The following is a 15,222-nucleotide window of genomic DNA, read 5'->3' on the forward strand; positions in this document are numbered from 1 at the left end:
GCAAAGGACAGGTGAACTTGAAGGGAGCCCAGCCCTCCTTAAAGGCACAGGGGCACACTGGACACCCAGCATATAGCACAATGGCAACAATAGTGTCCAGTGCGTCCCCTCAACAGTATTCCAACAGTACAAATGGCCACTGCTCCCACCTATAACGGGCCCTTGCAGCAAGGAGCACATGGAAGGGCGACACCGTCGGTTTTGTTTGACATGTGACACACTTCCATGTGCTCCTTACTGCAAAGGCCAGTTATAGGTGGGGGCAATGGAAATTTGTTGAGGATTTATAGAGCATGGCTTTATAGGCTGGTACCTTCAAGTGTTTGGACACTGGCAAGCTTTTGAGGAGGGATCCTCCCTATAACCTTGCCCCATTCAGGTGTTGGGCCTCTTCTCCCTTATGAGAGAAGCTTAAAGGAGTTAAAATCAGAAGGTCTTTTATCTGAATGCATTCTATGCAATAAGATAAAAAGCCTTCTGTGTGCAGCAGCCGCCCCAGCACCCCCTAATACTTACCAGAGCCCCATCTCTGTCCAGTGATGTCCATAAGTATCTCGGCCACCCAAGACACTCAAGACAATAGCGCCATCGGCTCCCGCTGCTGTCAATCAAAGTCAGCCAATCAGGAAAGAGAGGGGGCTGGGCCACAGCTCCATGTTTGAATGGACACAGGAAGCTGTGACTCAGCTCGGGTGCCCCCATAGCAAGCTGCTTGCTGTGGGGGCACTCGACAAGAGGGAGGAGCCAGGAGAGCCGAAGAGGAACCCGAGAAGTGGAGGATCTGGGCTGCCCAGTGCAAATCCACTGCAGAGGGCAGGTAAGTATAACATGTTAAAACGAGACTTTACAATCACTTTAAGGGCTAAGTTAACCTTTTTGGAATATGTTACATCCGTATTTAGGGTGTAAAATTTTTAGCATGCACCCCCGATCCCCCCTCTCTGTGACAGTGGGGGATCCTCTCCCTGAACCCACTGTCACAATTTAAAAACGGTGCTCCACCCACATTGCATTGTCATTCATTCACAGTTTCCTGAGAATTAGTAGATTACAAGTCCTGTCAGCTATTGCGGCTGACTTGTAATTCTTGTTGAACTACGAGGGCTCTGGTGAGCGCTCTTGTAATTTATGGAAATTCCTGCTCTAAATAAACTGCCTGCTTTTATCGGAGGTATAGTCAGACAATCTGCAGGAGCCTGACATTGCATTGTGGGTGCAATGCTCCTAGAAAAGAAAAAAAAATGCACATTTTTTACCTGTAAAAAAGTTTGCATTTATTTTTTTTCAAAAGGTGAACTTATCCTTTAACTAGTTTATGTAATTCTCTTTGGGTTCTCCAATTAATCTTCAATCAGCTCTTCACCACAGTGTTAATTTTGATGTCAAATTTCCATTTAGTTTTAGTCATAGTCTTTTGACTAAAATGGCGTTTTAGTTATGTTTTTGACATCTGAATTGTTTATCTTACTTTACTTGACTAAAATCTCCAGTACATTTTGGTCAACTAAAATCTAATGGGTTTAGGTATAGTGATGGTAAAGTCTTGTTTTTCTTTTGCTACAAAAATAACAAACATGCAGCTTGCTATGGGGGGCACCTGAGCCAAGTCATAGCTCCCTGTGTCTCTTCAGACACAGAGCCCTGGTTCGGCCCCACCCCCTCTCTCTCCTGATTGGCTAACTGACTTTGATTGACAGCAGCGGGAGCCCATGGCGCCGCTGCTGTGTCTCAGCCAATAAGGAGGAGAGTGCTAGACAGCTGAGGCACTCGTGGACATCGCTGGAGAGAGATGGGGCTCAGGTAAGTATTGGGTGGTGCTGGGGCGGCTGCTGCACACAGAAGGTTTTTTATCTTAATGCATAGAATTAATTAAGATAAAAAACCTTCTGACTTTACAACCACTTTACATTGTAATGTATTATTTAAGCATTTCTCTAGAATTGCCAAACTCATTATGTACTCCTGCAGTAAAAATCTAATAACATGTTGTTATTCATGGTATTAAGGTTTGAACGTGCACTACAAACACAGATTTAGCCGTTGTGATAAATAACATCTTTATAAATTACATCTTATAAAAACCAAGTTTCAAAAACAAACATAAATATTGCTTTTTGACAGAAAAAAGTGCAACTCTAAAATATAAAAAAGCCATAAAACTGTAAACTCTGTTGACTGTAATACCATTGCACATATTACCTGAATAGATTACCAACATTAAATATTAAGAAATGAACACTGCTTCAATATCTTCTAATACAACAATAGAAGCAGTGCATCTGGATTGGTGCAACCTCGATGAATCCTTGGGAACTGTACGCAAACCCCAGTAATGCCAGTAATGTGATGTCAGTAATGTGATGTGTAATTAGCTGCAAAGTGCTGTACAGCTTTAGGGCTGGGGTCCATCCTTGCAGAACCCAGACCCTAAGCATCCCTTGGGGTATACGCCGACTGAGATGGCGGAAGCCTGGACCCTACACAGGAACTTGCGACGTGGAGAGATAAAATGGGGTCATCTTGTATCTCTGACCATTACTGTAAGAAACGGGCTATGTTTGGAATTCACATTTACAGAGTAAACTTTTCAATCTTGACACTAAAATGCAAACGCTCAGAGCGTAGTCTCAGGTGGATGACCAGATGTTGCATCACACCACAGATCACACACTTCCTGCCACTTCCGCCTAGAGCTCTTTATACAAGGGGGTGCTGATAAGTATTGAGCCTTACACAGAAAAAATGGATCTAGGAATCTGTAAATTGCAGAGTGTACTGGCCAATTTGTCTATATTCAATGGTGCAAAAATCAACTACCTATGATTTTAACGTATCTTTCTTTTTCAGGTCCAAAGTGGCAGCACCTCCAGAAAAATTCGATGTGGAAGAGCATATGACCATAATCAAGTTCCTGTTTCTCCAAGGGAAAGGTGCGAAGCAGATCCATGTTGAAATGTCACAAACTTTGGGAGACAGTGGCCCTTCATATGCAATAGTTAAACGTTGGGTTGTCAATTTTAAAACTGGCCATTTCGGTGTTGAAAGTGAGAAACCCAGTGAAAAGGCCTGTTTCTGCAAAAGTTTTCCCAGATATGTAGCAATACTTTTGGCTGATATTTGGCGGTCCTCCATTATTACGTCATGGATGGCTTTCACATTTGCAGGCACAGAGACAGAAACAGGCCTTCCACTGGGTTTCTCACTTTCAACACCGAAATGGCCAGTTTTAAAACTGACAATCCAACGTTTAACTGTTAAATATGAAGGGCCACGGTCTCCCAAAGTTTGTGACTTTTCATCATGGACCTGCTTCGTACCTTTCCCTTGAGAAACAGGAACTTGATTATGGTCATATGCTCTTCCACATTGAATTTTTCTGGAGGTGCTGCCATGTTCACTTTGGACCTGAAAAAGAAAGAAGTTAAAATCATAGGTAGTTAATTTTTGCACCATTGAATATAGTCAAAATGGCCAGTACACCCTGAAATTTACAGCTTTCTAGATATTTTTTTTTTCTGGGCAAGGCTCAATACTTATCAGCACCCCCTCCTAAGATAATCAGGCTATTCCCGCTGAACTTTCACCGCAAGGATTTTGCTACAGAACGGTCTAGCACCTGAGTTGCTGCTTATTACTTCTCAGACATGCTTGCCCTATTTCCGCACCCTACTACGTGAGTACCCCATAGAAGATCACCTTCACCAATAGCAATGGTAGAAACCAGGCAAATGAGTGCCACAGTAGAAACTCAGGGGAACATTAGCTCTACCAAAGTCTTGCAGTCTCAAAGTGATAAGGCTTCTCTTTCAGTGGAGCAGAACCTGATTTTTACACCGGTCTCTGCATCCAATTTTAACTCTTTCACGGACACACAACTAGCAGCCTTTCTGACTAAGGCAGACACTTTTGCAGTTCATCAGAATTCATCAGACAACCAATGGCTTTAATACAACCATCACTGTCCAGGGCTCAACAAAAACTCTAGGCTCCTTCTCGTGCTCCTCCATCTCTACTTCATTTGGATGCTGATATGCCCAATCTAGATGGGGCAGACTTAGAAGGGAAGGAAGAGGACCCGGAAACAGAGGAGACATCAGAAGATTTCTCAGTGCCAGGCTTCTATGCATCTGATGTTATGTCTTCAAACTATGCTTGTTAATGTGGACATCCTCACTTCTGTTGTGGGCTAAAGCCTTGGCATTGTCACACTTGAATCTCCCATGTCCCTTTGTGTACAAAGAGAACAAAATATTACAGCGCACACATGCAAAAAAGCATTTAACTCCTGCAAGGCTATTTAAAACACCTAAACGTTTTAAAAAAATATGGGGATTTGGTCACACCATATGGCTATATGGTGCTTAAGCTCACTTACTGCATCAGCGTACCCCATTATCAGTGGGTCCTATGCTATCCATAGAATGGAAGATCCTTTGGGCTAGAGCACCCCACTCCCTCATCATTGCCTCTTATTAGTGTCCACCTGTGTTATAGGAGGAGTCCTTTAGTTCTCACATATAGGGGAGTGTATTTCTCCCATGGTTCAGAGAAGCAGGATCTTCCATTCTATGGATAGCGTAGGACCCACTGATAATGGGGTACTTTGACGCGGGTTTAAAAGGGCTTAGGATGTATTAAGGTGAAAAAACACCTCGCAGTCACCGCCCCCCTCGTTTTACTTACCTGAGCCCCTTCATCTCCTTGGTGGGGAAGCGCTGTCCCTCTCTCCACGGGGTCCCGGCTCTTGATTGGATAGATTGATAGCCGCGCAGCCATTGGCTCCCGCTGCTGTCAATCAAATCCAATGGTGCTGGGTCCGAGTCCGGCATTCGTGTCTGTGGATGCAAATGCTGGACTCGAGCGCACCCACAAGGTAACCCCCTTGGGAGAGCGCTTCTCCTAGGGAGTTATCTGATGTGGGGAGGAGCCGCCGGGGGACCCCAGAAGAGCATTATCAGGGTCCCTGTGCAAAACGAGCTGCACAGTGGAGGTAAGTATGATATGTTTGTTATTTTAAAAAAGTAAAAAACGATCCTTTACAATCACTTTAGGCACCATATAGCCATATGGTGTGACCAAATCCCCATATTTTTTTTAAATGTTCAGGTGTTTTAAATAGCCTCGCAGAAGTTAAATGTCATTTTTCGAATGTGTGCGCTGTAATATTTTGTTCTGTTTGTATGGTCTTTTGGCTGTACCATCTTTAATGCATCTTTTAGGTTGTGCCCCCCAAATCTTTGTTTGTGTACAAAAAGACCTGCTAAATCAAAAAAGACATTTTACTGATTACTGGCTAGGGCAGATTACTGGACTAGGGCAATGAACAACCAACATTAACCTGAATTCTGGAATGTACTTTAAAGTGGTGTTCCACCCTAAAAAAAAAAAATTCATGACTGTGCCTAAAAAAAAAATAAAATATAAAAAAAAAAATTTGGAAATTTTTTTTTTTTTTTACTCACCCCTAAATGCCTGTTGCTAGGGGGTCCCTCGTAGTCTGCCTCTTCCAGTGCCTGGGCTGGTGACATCACTTCCCCCTCAGCACAGGAAGGGCTCGGCTCTGCTCCCTCCCTCCTGTCAATCATCTGGGACCCATTACAGGTCCCAGGTGACTGAGCGGCCAATCACGGTGCGCGGCGCCGCTCGCGCATGCGCACAGTGGGTGCCAGGCTGTGAAGCCACAGTCCGGCACCCACAGTTGCAATGCCGGCACCGCTGAACGGAGGGGGAGACGAGCGGGGCTTCGATCCCCTGCATCGCTGGACCCTGGGACAGGTAAGTGTCCAATTAAGAGTCAGCAGCTGCAGTATTTGTAGCTGCTGACTTTTTTTGATGGGCCCTCCTCTTTAAGCAATTATCTTCTGCCCTGCTCTTTTATGTTTATGCTCCAGAAAAAGTTATGACACAATTTTCCGAATGGCTGTGATTTCCTTGCGCCGAAGGCTGTGCCTCAAAGCCTGGTCAGCTGAAGTTGGCTTTAAAAGACATCTCACACATTTGCCCTTTGAAAGAAGGCCTTCTCTTTGGTGTGACACTTGATAAAGTCATCAAAGATGTTACATGAGGAAAGGTGGTTCTTCCACAGTGGAACGTTCCAAAACCCCTCTTTCTACAGGACCCTCTACCTCCTCAGAACACAGAGCACCTCATCACTCTACCCAGGCTCCAAATTTTAAGCCTAAGTTCAGCCCTTCCTTTATTAGCAAGACTTGGCCCACAAAGCCCACCAAGTCTTCCCCAAAACCCTCTTTCTAATGAAGGGAGGCCTCATTCCTAAGAATGGGGGGGACACCTGGTACAGTTCCCAGACCTGTGGGTTCAATTGGTGGTTTCACAGGGGTACACAATTAAGTTCAAAACTCTGCCCCCCTCACCATTTTCTACTCTAAAATCAGCCAAAATCTGCCCAAGGACGGTCAGATTTGCAGAATGCCTTAAATGATCTCTTGCCCCAGAGATTAGTTGTGCCGGTACCTCCTACAAGAGGACGATTCACAGTACTAAAACCCTAAGCAAGTACCTTCAAATTCCAAAATGTTGCCTAGAATCTGCAAGTCAGTTTTTGCCTCTCTGTGACAAGGGAAATACTTGACCTCTATAGATATCCAAAAAGCCTTTCTGCATATGCCCATTTATCCACCTCATCGGCAATTTCTACACTTTGCAGTAGGAGACCATCACTTTCCGTTTGTTACACTGCCATTTGGCCTATCCTCTGTTCCCAAGATCCTCACACTTTATGCCTTTCCAAGAACTCAGGGCATCAAAGTCACAGGTTATTTTAGATGACCTTCTTCTGAAGGACTCCCCCTCCCTCCAGCTGTCTGCAAATGTCCACAGGACAATTCAGATGCATCAGGCTTTCGGTTTGGTGATCAACTTCCAATAATCTGCTCTCCAATCTTTGCCTGGAATACTTGGGCCTGATTCTAGACACAGTCCAGAGAAGAAAATTCTCTTAGAATTCATGCTTGGGACTTGCGATCAAAGAGACGTCCCTCTGAGATTCTCTGAGAATTCTGGGTCTCATTGTGGCCTCTGACAAGGCTGTTCCATTTGTCAAATTTCATTTAAGACCTCACTAACACATCATCTTGTTGGCAGGGAACAAGCATGCTCCTTCTCTCGACCTAGTCATGCTCCTGTCAAGCCAAGTAAGGAATTTCCTTGCTTGGGAGATCTGCAGACCAGTCTTAATGATGGGAATGTTGTTCCTTCCGCATTGTTTGAAAGTGATAATGAGAGATGCCAGTCTTTCAGGCTGGGGAGGAGTGTTCCAATTCCTCACAGTTCAGCTCCCCATCAACATCTTGGAGCTCAGAGCTCAAGGCTAAGGATCACTTTGGACCACTAACCCCCCCCCCCCCTTTGCAAGGACACCTAAGCAGGGTGTAATCCAATAATGCCACAGCTGTAGCCTATATCTGTCACCGAAGGGTCACAAGCAGTCGTGCAGCCTTGAAGAAAGCTAGCCAGAGCATCTCATAGATGGAGAAACACAGGGATCTTTGCTGTGGACAACTGAGAGGTGGATTACCTCAGCCATCACTACCTGGACCAAGGGGAATGAGTCTTTCATTCTGACATTTTCAACCTGATTTGTCAGGAATGGGGGAACCTATATGTGGATATCCTGGCCTCCAGATTCAACAAGTTACGCCTATTTTTGTGTCCCGGACCAAGTGTCCTACCATTGGCATCAGATGTTTTGATAATTCCCTTGTCCCAGTTCAGGCTGATCTGTGCCTTCCCTTCAATGTGAATTCTCCCTCACCTTCTCCACAAAATGGAGCGAAAGAAAAAACGAGTGATTCTCATTGCACCAAACTGGCCCAAGAGAAGAGATACTCGGACTACTAGGAGACGACTCCTGACCTCTCCCCAACAGGCCAGATCTGCTGTCTCAGGGCCCTATATTTCATCTTGCTTCTCAGTCACTGTTTTTAAAAGCATGGCTGTTGAAGCCTTAAAAGACAGACTCCGAGTCTATCACTCCTACTTGATTAAAGCAAGAAAAGTCACTTCCAGAAAGATCTATCATACCTGGAAATCCTTCTTTGTCTGGTGTGAACACTGGGACTTTAATCCTAGAGATTACACTGTTTTTTGCATTCTGGCCTTTGTACACTCAGGACTTGACCAGAACTTGGCCCTATGCAGTTCAAAGGCTTCTGGATTTGCTCTGCCCTGTCAAAACCTTTATTCAAGTTGTAGCTCCGATCGGGCCCCTTAAGCCAGCCATAGATTGTTCAAACCTTGGTTGGTTCAGCAGGGACCGGCCAAGATTCAAACCATCTATGGGCAGGCTGATTGGATACAACCAGTATGTCAGATTTTGACATTTGATTGTTGCCAGCTGCTATTATTGCCCCTAATGCCGCGTACACATGAACGGAATTTCCTACAGAAAGAGTCCGATGGGAGCTTTTCATCGTATATTATGATCGTGTGTATGCCCCATCAGACTTTTTCTGTCGAAAATTCAGATGGACTTAGATAGAGAACATGTTCTAAATTTTTCCGTCGGAACTAATTACTATTGGGAAACCCGCTTGTCTGTATGCTGTTCCGACGTACCAAAAACTACGCATGCTCTGAAGCAAGTAGGAGACGGAAGCTACTGGCTATTGAACTTCCTTTTTATAGCCCCATCGTACATGTTGTACGTCACCTCGTTCTGGACGGTCGGACTTTGGTGTGACCATGTGTATGCAAGACAGCTTGAGCGGAATTCCGTCGGAGGAACCTTTGGAGTTTATTCCGACGACAAAACCGGTTGTGTGTACACGGCATAAGACCTAGTTTTCCTTATAAGGTGATATTGATCTTCCGTCTCAGTGAAGACCACGTCCTTCCATCTTTGTGCCTTACGCCAAAGCTCCCAAAGGAAATTGCTCTTTACTTACCAGATGTAGTTAGAACCACAAGTCTCAAAGCAACAGCTTCTACCATGAAGATAGACTCTATTTGTCCTACGCTCAGGACCTCTCAAACATCCTGCTTCTACCATTGTAGATTGATAAGACAACAAATTGCCAGAGCTTACATCCTAAAGCACAAAACTCCTGAGGTTTTACACACTCACTCACCAGTTCAGTGGGTATTTCCTGGGTATTTTGGCACCAATCTTCTGTTGCCCAGCTTTTAAAGGACCACTTGGTCCTTTGTTTATACCTTTTCAAAGTTCTACCAAGTCCATTCTTCTGCGGGTGCAGCTTTTGGGTGCAAGGTTCTGTTGGGCCTGATGCCACAGGTCTATTTGCCTATTTGTTGCCCACCCTTTTCATTCATTGCTTTGTGAATGTCCCAGGGTCTACGAAGCCTGTGACTTTCACTGTAGAATTAAGATAAAAGGAATTATTACTTGTAAATTTTCAACATCTTGGAGAACAGGACACGGACCACACTCCCTTCTATTCCTGGGTAATTCTGCATTGCTTGCTATAAAACTGAGGACTCTCGGCGTGTCCTCAAAAGCTTGTCAGTGTCTAATCACCTGAGGGTACCAGGCTATAACCCAGGATCTGTGAATACTTGGCCTGTATTTATACTGTACTCCAAGATATGGAATTTACAGGCAAGTCAAAATTCCTTTTTTTTTTTTTTTACTATTATTTTTTAGTAAATATTTAATAGTGCATATTTAAGTTTGGCATTCTTAAAGCCTAAGCTTAGTTAATTATTCTCTAATCTTTGGGTGCTGAAAAGGTTAAAGGGGCTGTAAACCCTCGTGGTTTTTTACCTCAATGCATTCTATGCATTGAGATGAAAAATCTCTTGTAGTGCACCAGGTCCCCCAGAGCCCCCTTTTACTTACCTGAGCCTGATCGTTCCTGCGCCGAGGACGAGCACACCCGCTGCACCCGGTGCATCGGGTCCTGATTGGATAGATTGATAGCAGCGCAGCCATTGGCTCCCACTGCTGTCAATCAAATCCAATGACATGGGAGCCAGGGGGCGGAGCCGAGTCCTGCTGTTTGTGTCAGTGGATGCAGCAGCAGGACATGGGAGCATGCCCGCACGGGTGCCCCGAAAGAGAGCGCTTCTCCTACGGGGCAGTCAAGAAGAGGGTGGGGCAGGAGCGCCACCAAGGACCCAAGAAGGGGAGCATCTGGGCCACTCTGTGCAAAACCAACTGCACAGAGGAGGTAAGTATGACATGTTTGTTTAAAAAAAACACAAACGTTTACATATTCTTTAACCACTTCCCGTCCGGGCCTATAGCAGAATGATGGCCGGGCGGTGGTTCAGTTCATTCGACACCCTGGGGGGGGGCGCATTGCGGCGATCGGTAGTGTGGTGTGTCAGTCTGACACACTGCTACATCGATCTCAGTAAAGAGCCTCCGGCGGAGGCTCTTTACCACGTGATCAGCCGTGTCCAATCACGGCTGATCACGATGTTGACAGGAAGAGCCGTTGATCGGCTTTTCCTCACTCGCGTCTGACGGGGGGGGGGGGTCTGCGCTGATTGTTTATCAGTGCAGCCCCCCCTCAGATGCCCACACTAGACCACCAGGGAAGCCCCCAGCATGTGGATGGCCAGGTACATCCCCTATGGCCATCCACATGTAAAAAATATGCCAAAAATTTGCCAATCAGTGGCCACAAATGGGCACTGACTGGCACCTCTGTGGCAATTTACAAAACAGGGATGCCCAGCAATACCACCCATCAGTGCCACCTATCAGTGCCCATCAGTGCCACCCATAAGTACCCATCAGTGCCGCCTACGAGTGCCTATCAGTGCCACCTCATCAGTGCCCATCAGTGCCGCCTTATCAGTGCCCGTCATTGAAGAAGAAAACGTACTTATTTCCAAAAAAATGTAACAGAAACAAAGAAAAACTTGTTTTTTTTCTCAAAATTTTCAGTCATTTTTTATTTGTTGGGCAAAAAATAAAAATTTCAGAGGTGATCAAATAACACCAAAAGAAAGTGGGAACAAAATGATAAAAAATTTGTTTGGGTACAGTGTAGCATGACTGCGCAATTGTCATTCAAATTGCGACAGTGCTGAAAGCTTAAAATTGGCCTGGGCAGGAAGGTGTCTAAGTGCCTGGTATTGAAGTGGTTAATACAAGCTGCTGGAAGCTGTCATAGGCACTCTTTAAGAGTGCCGACTAAGCCCACATTTCCTGGTTCCTTCCTCCCACTCATTAACATACTAATAACCCTTTTAAATAAAACCTTTCTGTTTTCATTACTTACCTTATTTTAGACTCATCACTGAGTCTCTGTGCTTCCCTATATAATGCAGGGAGATCATGGTTGGTGTGAGGGGTTGTCAGGTGGTATACTTAGCTTTTATTTTTAAAGAAGTTTTTTTTTTTTTCATTGATCATATTTACGTGGACACAGTTCAAAAGATGTTATAGTCATCTCAGGATTCATACAGAATTTTTACAAGATTGTGTGGCCCAATAATGCCAGGACATTATGCATTTTAGCTACCTACTTCATTGAACAAAACGAAACAGAATGGATGATTGGGACCATATTCAGGCAACAGTACCAAGACCTTCAGATATTAATGAGCACAGCCACACATTTTGGAAACCGAGGTTCTAACCAACTATCCAGATTTTGTGCGCTATTTATCCTCTAGGTGTGTCCTGTCTAGCAAGAGGGAATATTAGATCTGCAGTGATCTATGAAGAATTAATTGAGGGGGAGCTAACCAACATTGCCAAATATTCATAAATTCCTTTGCATAATTCCAAAGTCAGAGAGGTCAGCTTTTTGTGTATTAACAGAGTTCACCTGTTCAACCCATAGTTGTCTTGGTGGGGCGAAAGCCATTGTTGTGCTATTCATTTGTGAGCGATGTTTAAAAATCTCAACACTGCTATATATGTGTTGGCTGTAAATAATTCTGCGTCTAAGGTGCCTAGGAAACATACTAAAGGGTCTTGTGGTATAATAATATTTATTGAGGATATAGTACTAGTAACATAATTCCAATATCTAGTTGGTTTTGGACATCTCCACATCATATGGATTAGGTCTCCTACAGCTCTGTTACATGATATACATAACTTGAATACATCTCGGTACCCTGTCTCAGTGCGCCTTTTAAGAACCCTCAGTCATGATGCAAGCTGTAGGCTGGTTCTTGGAAGGAGCTATGCAAATCTCAAAATGCCTTGATGGGGTGATATTAGTCTGGAGCAGTGGGCGTTCCTAGGCAGGCTGCATTTACATGTAGTCCGCTCTAGGTAATGCTCACAGCTGAACAAGACTGGAGTTCAAAGCTTTAGGCATGTTGGTATCATCATGCTGAATGGCAGCTATTCATATAGATACTGTTCTGCAAGGACAGTAAGGGGATACCATAGCAACCAGGTTTGAAAGTGTGTGCACCTTGAGTTTGAGTTGCTCTCAAAGCTATGCAACCTGATAGTAAATGCAGTGTTAAACCAAAGCAAAGAATAATGCTTTTTATGATGGGTTTTCCCAGCAAATATCATTTAGTTCACTAATGAAAGGTTCTAACCTAGAATGTCTGTTTTTTAGAACAACCCTTTCGCCACAGGAGTCAGGATAATATGGACCAGGATGGGGAAGAAAAAGAGGTAAATTGATGTAAAAGATAGGTTCTTCAAGATTTATTGTGCAGCTTATCTGCGCCGCGTGTGTATTTTTTTTATTTTTATTAAAGTTTTCTATTTTCTAAGGCTTACGGTTGACCATTGCTTGGTTGATTGTGCAGTGCTATAACATACCTCAAGATGAAAAAGGAGAAATAGACCTTAATGGCACACCGTGCAAAGGAAATTGCACTTTCACTGCTGTATTGCAAGAAGAAAAGAAATTGCTTTTGTAATACAGTGATGACCCTTAATCCATGCTGTTACATTTATGATCCCATGTCATTTGTTAAATGGGATATATTACATTTATATGGAGAAGCTTTATCTGGTGGCTAAATTGAAGGTTTGGAAACCCTTCAAAAGAAATGCTAATATTTGTTTAAAGTTTTAAATGTTATGTCATGTTTAATATTGCTATGTGGAATAAGAACAAGTGACAGTGAGGGTTATGTATCGGATGTCAGTGCCATCCATAGTGTCCTGTCAGAACACCCTCCCTCCATTGTAAAATACAAAAGTTATAGCATAAATTGGGTTGCTGTTGACAACATACACTTGTTTTCTTGCTCCATTTTATTCTCTGCAGGAGTAACGCACTTGTCATCTATGCTTAGCTCACATCCATCTAACACTATGAAAAAGATACTCTATATTATATATTTCTGTTCACAAGCTTTCAGTAAAAATATATGTACATTACCGTGCAGAAGTCTTAGGAAAATGTAAATAAAATGCTGTAAATTAAGAATGCTTTCAGAAATAGAAGTGATAATAGCTTATTTTTATCAATTAATAAAATTAGGTAAAAAAAAGTGAACAGAAGAGAAAATCAAATTAATATTTGATGTGACCACTCTTTGCCTTCAAAACGGCTTCAATTATTCTAGGTACACTTGCACACAGTTTTTGAAGGAACTCTGCAGGTAGGTTGTTCCAAACATCTTGAAGAACTAACCACAGATGTTCTGTGAATGTAGGCTGCCTTCAATCATTCTGTCTCGTCATGTAATTCCAGACATAGTTACGTTGAAAAAAGACACATGTCCATCAAGTTCAACCAAAAAAATAAAAATACAATCCCATATACACAAACCTATACCCACAGTTGATCCAGAGGAAGGCAAAAAACACCAGAAAAGCATGCTCCAATTTGCTACAGCAGGGGAAAAAATTCCTTCCTGTTCCCCCGAGAGGCAGTCGAATTTTCCCTGGATCAACTTTACCTATAAATGTTAGTACCCAGACAGACTTGATAATGTTGAGATCAGGGCGATGTGGGGGCCAAACCATCACTTCCAGGACTTCTTGTTCTTCTTTACGCTGAAGATCGTTCTTAATGACATTGGCTGTATTAGTGCAAGTATGAGGGCAAATGGCGCTCCCTATATAATGAAAGGCGACAGACCCTGTTCACTTTTAGGTGCTATGTGCTTCTATAGTGACTAATAAATGTGCATATACCAATGGTGCACTCCTAATAAATTATCAATGTGCAAGTGCTAGTATTGCAAACCTCACTAGATTACCAAGTGAACTAGATATAAATAAATGTTTAAAAATGTAAGACAAATGTAAAATATTAAAAAATAATTAAAATTATATGAAACAACCCCAAAAAAATTAGCGTGCCAGATCCAAAAAAATACATAAAAAGAAATTTAAAAAAATCAATTCAACCAAAGTCTTATGTGATAATTAGGTGCTTGGTGATGATACACAGGAACAAAATCCAGATGACTTTTAAGTGCTCCCCCTCTTGGGTCCCCACTCACCAGCTCCAGTAACCCCTGCAGGGGTATCACGCATAGCATATAGGCTTGATGCACCGATCATGCAGCACTTTTCCAACCGATATCCAGCTCCTATGGACCTTTGAAGTATATCCTGCAGCTGGATTGAATTGTGTATGCAAAAGGTCCTTCTCCAAGCCCAGATCAACCAGTTATACTCGTCTCCTAATGCTCTCTCTAATATCCAGTATAGGTAAAGTTTTCATGCAAGAAATTAGATATGGGCTCCCATAGTGTAGTATTTAAATAAGGAAATGTTTTTATTCCAAAGGTAAAACAGTAAAAAAAGTAAAAATAAGAAATAAAAAATAAAAACAATGGAAACTCCTCACAAAGTCCTACAACTGCGGGAGAAGAGACAGCTTCAGACCTGAGGTGTGTCTCGCTTGCAGCGTGTGCTCCAGCTGCGTTCCACAGGCTCACTGTCCGCTATCACACCCGGAAATGACGTCAGTGCGTAACTCCGCCTTACGCACGTTTCGTTATCAAACGTCTTCTGCCTTTCATTACATAGGGAGTGCCATTTACCCTCATATTTGCACTATTATCACTCTAGTCCCCTATTGGGGACATAGCAGGGTAGGCTGCACACCTAATTTCCCTTTTGGCCTAAGCGCGGATATATTCTTTTATTTGACATTGACTGTATGTCTGGGGTCGTTGTCCTGCTGTAGGATACAGTTGGGCCCAATAACAAGCCTCCCTGATGATATGGCATTGAATAAATATCTGCCTAAATATCTGTCGCATTGAGGACACCATTGATCCTGACCAAATCTCCAACTCCATTTGCAGAAATTAAGCCCCAAACTTGCAAGGAACTTCCACCATGCTTCACTG

General features: G+C 43.3%; 1 protein-coding gene across 1 annotated transcript in view; it reads left to right on the forward strand.

The window, feature by feature from the left end:
- PRKCI (protein kinase C iota) overlaps window positions 1-15,222 on the forward strand; it is a 156,606-nt gene that overhangs the window by 88,563 nt on the left and 52,821 nt on the right. The window contains exon 8 of the mRNA XM_073626188.1: window positions 12,516-12,574. Within this exon, the coding sequence (XP_073482289.1) occupies window positions 12,516-12,574 (59 nt within the window). The remainder of the gene's footprint in view (window positions 1-12,515; window positions 12,575-15,222) is intronic.

Source organism: Aquarana catesbeiana, linkage group LG04 (genome assembly GCF_042186555.1).
Source record: "Aquarana catesbeiana isolate 2022-GZ linkage group LG04, ASM4218655v1, whole genome shotgun sequence".
Taxonomy (NCBI): domain Eukaryota; kingdom Metazoa; phylum Chordata; class Amphibia; order Anura; family Ranidae; genus Aquarana; species Aquarana catesbeiana.